The sequence below is a fragment of the Centruroides sculpturatus genome, unplaced genomic scaffold, assembly GCF_000671375.1.
Source record: "Centruroides sculpturatus isolate CEXI.00-Female unplaced genomic scaffold, Cexi_2.0 scaffold835, whole genome shotgun sequence".
NCBI lineage: Eukaryota > Metazoa > Arthropoda > Arachnida > Scorpiones > Buthidae > Centruroides > Centruroides sculpturatus.
In genome coordinates this window covers 254,948-262,876 of record NW_019384995.1, presented here as the reverse complement: position 1 = coordinate 262,876, position 7,929 = coordinate 254,948, and the positions used below count along the sequence as shown (strand labels likewise).

At 31.7% G+C, this 7,929-nt stretch overlaps 1 protein-coding gene across 1 annotated transcript; it reads right to left on the bottom strand.

The window, feature by feature from the left end:
• Positions 1–6,311: 6,311 nt before the first annotated feature.
• LOC111633113 (acyloxyacyl hydrolase-like) lies at positions 6,312–7,523 on the bottom strand. Its single transcript, XM_023377647.1, has 6 exons — positions 7,504–7,523; positions 7,225–7,300; positions 6,939–7,154; positions 6,774–6,870; positions 6,624–6,700; positions 6,312–6,554 (listed from the first exon to the last, which is right to left on the bottom strand). Exons 1-6 carry the CDS (start codon positions 7,521–7,523, stop codon positions 6,432–6,434), a joined length of 609 nt encoding a protein of 202 aa, XP_023233415.1. The 3' UTR covers positions 6,312–6,431.
• Positions 7,524–7,929: the final 406 nt, after the last annotated feature.

The window sequence follows — 7,929 nt, the reverse complement described above, 5'->3', positions numbered from 1 at the left end:
CCATGTTTGTCAATACAGAATGGTGAAGACAGCAACCAGTTTTGTAACATATGATGGTTCTGCATCATGTGCTTCAATTCATCTTATAGGGAATGCAGTTTTAAGTTAATTATATCAATTATAAAATAAAGTTTAATTATTGTAATTTTTAGCTCTTGGAGTCAGAATTAAAAATTACCAGTAATTTTCTGGTTAACTGGTAATATTTGAAAATTTAACTTATTACATATAATAATAAAATTGATAAATTTTTAACCCTCTGACATTGGGGACCTAAGACAGCAATGTACTGTGCAATACATTCTAATAAAATAATGGTTTTATGTACACAAAATGTCATTTTAATAAATATTTTATATAATATATATGATAATTTCATTATAAGAACAAAAACAAACTTAATTTGTAATATAAATCAAAATTCAATAAATTTATTTCCTTGTTTTTTTTTTTTTTTTAGGAATGATGATAAAACAGAAGCAGATTATAAAGTAACTGGTGGATCAGTCTTACATTTAGTGTTGGCTTTACATGGTGGTGTATATTGAAGATTAGGAATCTCCATTATACAGTAATCACCACTGAACTTAGACCAGGCTGCAGTTAACGTCATCCAATAAATAGGTTTAAAAAAAAAGTAGCTTTTATTCATTGCATAAATTTTTACATAATTTAGAACAAATATACATTAATTAATCTTTGATAAATATCAACTTGATATCTTGCAGGTTTAACAAGATTGACCCAGTCAAATTTCAGTCACAGGCATCAAAAAACATAGACCACTGCATCACCCCTGTCAATGAACATAGACTACTGCATGTTTAATATTTTGTTGCATCACCTTTACGGCCAAAACACCTTCCATGCATTTTGGCATGCTGTTGACTAGGAGTTCACATTCATTCACTGTTATGGAATTCCAGATAGTTCAAATGGAAGCTTTTAGTCCTTCAACTGTCAGAAGGCATGCTTTTGCAGACATCTCTTCATGATGTTCCATACATTCTCAATTGGTGAAAGATCTGGGCTATTGGATGGTCAAGGAAGAACTTCTATGTTCTTTCCTGCAAGCCACTGTTTTATTTTTCTGCTTGTATGACATGTGGCCCCATCCTGCTGGAAAATGCAGGTTCTATTTGGATATAGCTTTGCTATGGATACAAGCAAATACTGTTGTAGAATGTTAATGTATTGTTCTGAAGCAAGTGTTCTATCAACAAATGCTAACTGACCAATACCACTGGTGCTCATACATTTCCAAACCATGAAGCTGGCAGGAAACTTCACTGACAAGTGAGTGGTATAACAACGATAGCTCATTAGCTTGACCGGCAGATCAAATGACATATTTGCTTTTGTCTGTTGCTGATAATTCAAAGTTTGATTTATCAGACCACAGAATTTCATGCCACTTTTGTTGAGACCAGGAAAGATGTTCTTTGGCTCACTGTACCTGTTCTTCTTTTGATGTGCTGTTAGCAAAGGTTTTTCATGTGCTGCATAGAATTGGAAATGCATTTCTTGCAGTCTCCTGCATATTGTCGAAACAGATACATTCTTTCCAGTTGTATCATTCCATATTATAGTTACATTCTATATCTGTGGCATGGCAGTTGTTTTTTACGATTTTTTTAAAACTTCTATCATCAACTTTTGAAGTTTTTCACTGATGTCCAGCAGCTTTGTTATGTATAACATGGCCGTGGTTAGTGTAATAAACAGTAATCTGGTGCACTGTTGTCTTGCTTAGCAATAGTTCTTTTCTAATAGCTCTCTCAGACATGCCAAGACTTTGTTTAGCAATGATAGCATTCCTTAAATCTTCTGAAACAGCTTTTCCACTGATCATTGTAGACAAAATGCGTAGGTTCATAAATAAAACTAAAAAAGCACTTTATATAATTCACAGGATTACTGCAGGCTAAAGTGAGGCTAAAATAATCAGTTGTTTCAGAAATACTGCAATTGTAATAATATTTAAATGCAAATTATCAGCTGGTCTATATTCATTGACATGGCTGATGCAGTGGTCTATGTTTTTTGATGCCTGTGATTCAAGTTTGACTGGCTCAATTTTGTTAAACTTGCAAGATATCAAGTTGATATTTAGCAAAAATAAAGATTAATTACTGTATATTTGTTTTAAATTATGTAAAACATTCATGCAATGAATCAAAGCTACTTTTTTAAACCTATTTATTGAATGACATGTTAACTGTGACTTGGTGATTACTGTAATAAACTGAAGAATTTGGAAAATTCAAATTGGTTTTATAGTACAGGTAACCCCTGTATAACACGGCACTTCTATAGCACGGGTTCACTCTAACACGTTTTGGGAATTAGGTAAAACCCTTGTACAACATAAAATGTAATAAAGGGTGCGTTCTTTTATATCTCCTCATAACTCCGTGTGAGCATTCTAATTGTTTCATGTCTACTTTGAATGCTCTTTCAACAAATAATCCATTTAATGGTTATATTTTACAAATGGGACCCTTCTTTTGCCTCTAAAAGCTCATTTTAGAATTATAGATTCCTCCATCACGATACTATCGATAGTGCGGGCGCCGCCATCTTTCTTTCAACGTCGTTCCTAAATGCCTACAAACAGCAGCGCACTCCTGTTGCAGAGCGATCGCTATTAACGAACGCACCCAAACACTGTCACCAGTTGATGATGCTCATTATATATGATGAATAATCCTCTGGTAAAATATTTACTTAAATAATAAATAAGTATTTTACCTATGAAAAAAAATGAATAATAAATCCGATTTAAATAAGGCTTTAACAGCATGCTTTTTAATTTTTGGAACCTCATTAACCCCACTTTTCGCACTAGTTCTTTGTTTCGTATAACACGGATTCTCATAACACAGCAATTTTTTTGGAACGTAACTCCCGTGTTATACAGGGGTTACCTGTATATTTATTTATCTGGTTTGAATATGTTTCATTTTCTATAACAACTGTAAAATATTTTTTCTATATATGTTTATTAAAATTTAAACACATTATTTGAAATAACAACAATTTGATTCAATAACTAAATATAAAAGCTGCTTTGTTAAAAATAGAATAAAATACTTTAAAATAATTTCTTAAAAGTTTTCTTTGTATTGATAGTTTTATGATTAATTATCAAACAAAAAAAAATTAAATAAATAGTTGACTGAAACATGTCACGCCCGAAACATGTGTATCAACTGAAATAAAAGATGAAGAAATGCTATGTAATCAATTAATCATACTACATAGTGTTTAAGCAACAAAAAAAAAAAATTAAATAGTTACTATGAACATATTTTGTATTTACATTTTAAATTAATTCATACACTTATTGTCATAAAAAATTAGTGCACTAAGGAGGAGTTGTCGGAATTGAACAAAATTGTGTGTGAGTGTAATGGTGATAGAAGTAAGTGATTACAAAAATAAAAGCAAAAAAGGATAATTTATTTATTGCAGGATAAACTACAAATGAAAGGAGGTTCTAGAATCCTGTTGGGTCGCCTCTAGCGTGTAATACACAATATGGTACAGGCAGACATGGAGGCATGCAAATGTCATATGGTGTCCTGTGGCATCTCAATCCACAGTAACTGTGGATTGCAAAGCAGTCCTCTAGTTTGGTCAAACTCCTAGGATGTCCAACTTGGTGTCTCAGGTGATCCCAGATCTAGGTGTTCAATTGGTAATAAATCGGGACTGGGCAGGCCAGGGAAGTATGGCAATACGGCAGAGGCAGTTCTGTGACACCCTTACTATGTGGCTTAGCACTGGAAAATGGCTCTTGGGAGCCCTGCCATGAGAGGCAACATGTGGCTGCAGGATGTCGCTAACATATAACTGGGCTGTCATGGTTCTTGGACCGCTACTAGAGGTGACCAGCTGTTATATGTGAAGGCATACCAGACTATCATACCACCTGTGGGGTAGTGTGCTGCTTCAAAGTGTAGGCAATATTGAGGCGTTCTCCACAGGGCCTCCAAACATGAACATGGCTGTTGTCAGTGCCCAAACTGAATCTAGATTCGTTTCTGTAGATGACCTGGTTCCATTCTGTTGCAGTCAAATCCTGTCAGGAGCGACACCATTCCAAATGGAGGTGACGGTGGGTGGTGTTAATGGCAGCACATAACGTTAAGAAATGTTCCTTATTCAGGTGCCTGGAAATGGTACAGACAGACATAGGGGCCTGTAATGATGGTGTGCCACCTGTGGCCAGATAGCAGACAATGATACAGTTGGCCAAGTGTGTGCTTGTTACAGGACCAGGCGGTTCTCTTGGCTGGTGGTCTTCCGAGGTTGTCCTGAGTCTGGGCACATAAATGCAAGCTCTCTCTCTCAGTCCACTCAACTCTTGTCCACTAGTCCCACTGGAGGTGGATCCAGTGGATGAGAGTTGTCAGAACAACCTAGGTATTTAGCAAGATAAAAATCTGGCTTCTCTCAACCTGATGAACCTTTCCCTCTCAAATTTGGTTAGTTGTTCATATAGTCTTTGATTGTGATGTAAAGGCATCTCTAGTGATACCATGTCCCTCTGTAACAGGTAAACTATAGACAGGATGCCTTTGCTTGTGTTTTTTATAGACCAAAGGGACACAATGTCTTCTGCTAGCATTATGCAATGAGCCATCATGCTATAAGGGTGCGACTATGCAGATGCGAATTTAGAGCGAGTGAGAGGTTGCGAGCGATTTAGTTTTCGCAAAGGAAAACCATGCACAAACGAGAAGCGAGAAATAACGCTGGCGAGAGATAATTTCTGGTTCTCGCACATATATGACAGGTTTTGATATTTATCGCTTCTCGCCTCTTCTCGCTCGCTCGGAAAATTCGCTCGCTCGCGTCTGCATAGTCGCACCCTAATTCTAATCATCTCCATATCTGCTTGAGACTTATATGCATGCCAAGTTTTGCAGGGATATGACAACTCCTTGGTGTGTTAATTTTTATGGCAATGAGTATTTTACTGAAAAAATATTCACTTTATAAAAATGGGTTGTTTATTTATATTAGTGTCCTAGTTCAAAAAAAACTTATTTTAAAAATTTAAATTTTATTTATTTATTTATATATGATCATCATGATTAATTGATATTGAATAAATACATAAAATCTTTACAGATATAATGATATTATAAGTCAAAATTATTGACACTTGTGTTTATTTAGATCACTTGCATTAAAATCAAAACACTGTGGAGGGGAAAAAAAAGCAAATTGAAAGTATCTATACTTTGTTTTTCCACTTTAAATTTTAGAATTAATTCCAATGCTACAATGAAATTATTTTATAATTATGTATTTGATATTTGTATTGATAAAACAGATGTTTGTCCTAATACTACCAAGATTGATGCATGTTTGTTTTAATTTTAATATATCTAAAACACTTAATTTCCATATAAAATATTTTCAACAATAACTTTCATTGTGATTCATAATTGTCAAAATATTTAATCTTCAAAATTGAAAATTACATTGATACATACTTATATGCACACATTTACAAAAAAGTTATTTAAATTATAAATACAAAAAAATTACAGCAATTGTATATAATGATAAAGTATATAGCAACATTTACAGAACCAATTTCTGGCATATAATACAAAAAAACAAATACTGTACAATCATTTTTCAACTCCTGAGTTCTTCAGGTTTGACAGAATGGTTACCAGATGAAATGTTATTAGAGCAAACATCTATTTGTAAAAATTTTTAAAACAATGTCATTTGAATAACCTTTCAAAATTATAAACATAAATTTACTGTTACATTGGCATTGTCATGTGCATAATCATTCAATTAACCAATACAGGTGGTGTCAAGCAGGGCTTGACAGGCCATTGAAAATGCCATTTCCTCCTTAAAATTTATACAAGATGACTCAAAGTTAGCTTTAAAACTTTTTATGGTGTCCAACCATCTGAGAAGCTCTGTGTGTGATGTTATGAAGAGAAGTTTGACCCATGTGAAGACCACAACTATTTTCAGATCTGCTGTATACAGAGAGGGATGTCGATGTTCTAGCATGTCTTTGAGTCATCTTGTATAAATTTTAAAAAGAAAATGGTGTTGTCAATGGCCTGGCAGGCCCTGCTCAACACAACATTGTAGTGGTTAATTGAATGATCATTATGGCAACAATGCCTATGTAACAGTAAATTTTTGTTCATAATTTCTAAAGGTCATTTGAATTACATTGTTTAAAAAATTTTTACTAGTAGATGATTCTTCTGATAACATTTCATCTGATAACCATTCTGTCAAACCTGAAGTATACAGGAGTTGGAAAATGTTTGTGCAGTGTTCGTTTTTTTGTATTATACACACCAGAAATCAGTTCTCTCTGTTGTTACATATATCCTGGTGTAGGGTGGTGTATTTTTTTGATAAATTATGTTTAGAATGATTTAATGTCCACCTTGATTACCAAACAGTATTTGAATCATTTCATTATTTGGATTAGCTTTACCAACAATATTTCTTTCTACTAGTTCTCTCCAAATTACTTTTGTAATAAAAGGATGTAATTTCTGAAAATAATATAAAAAGATTTCACTATAATTTAATATAATTTTTCTACTAGTCAAGATAAATCTTACCTGTAAAGGATGAAAGCTAAAACTCAGTTCTAACATTTCCCATATTAAATATCCTGATTGTTGCCATTCACACATTACTAAGTGATTAATACAAATAATTATTGTTAAATATAAATATAATTTTAAAATTTATAGCAGATAACATTTTACCTTGATGTAATGGATTATGCATATAATGGAGTTTAAATGACTTGAATTTATATGAAACACTTATTTGTTTTAAGACATTGGAAAGTTCCTCTCCTCTCTACATAAAAATATAAATTTTATTTTCAATAATTGCTTATTATATTAAGATAAGATTTAAAAATTTACCTTTGAAGTAGCTGTTCTTATAGTTTCATTTTTATTCAACCATTGATAACACGGACCAATTTTCATAAAATTAAACCAATTATATAAGTCGTCATAAGTTACATCTTTATTTACTTGTCCTAGAGGATGTAAATGTTTTGCCATTGTAGGATAAATAAAAGAACCATTTACTAAACCCATTAACACAACATGACTATTGGGAGGTAATGTATTTTCCTGTTGAAAATTTAGCTTTAAAAACCAAGAAAATTAAAGTATTTATATTAGAATAAAACTTAGATTTTACCAAAAAGTTTAGACTTTTTAATACATTTTTCTTAAATTTTTCTGGTTTAATTAAGTCATCTAAAGAATTCATATAACTAAAAAAAACAATTGTTATTTATGAATGTTAATTTCTTAATTTCAATCAGCCATGATTTTTTTAATGAAATTTAAAAAATAAATTATATAAAACATATTTAAATGATTATATTAAATTTAAGTTTTAATATGAGTTAAATTTATAATTTTATTTAATTTATGAAAATGTCTTAACTAATTTATATTTAATTTATAGAATTACTTGCACTGAACAGATATCATTTACCATCATATCATAGGCAATCACAGGTAATGATGTCTTGTTATGAGAAATTCTACAAAAAAAATAATAAATTGGTTTAGAGAGGATATATAACATTTATTCTAATAAAAACAGTTTTCATGTGTTGTTATATATTCTAGAGAATTAAGTAGATAATGTTATCATTGATGTCTAAACAATTACTTATTTAATCAGTTTTTTAGAGTTAAATTAATACTTGATGTTAGGCCTGAAACTTCTTTCATTTAAAATTTTGATCTTTTCCTACATTGTCAGAATAAATACCCAAGAATATAACCATTTAAAATGGAGAAAAAGTCCAAAAGTATTTTGGATTGTACTTAAATATTTTGGACATTATCTATTTTACAAGAATTTTTGAGCTTAATACTGAGCAATTACCTT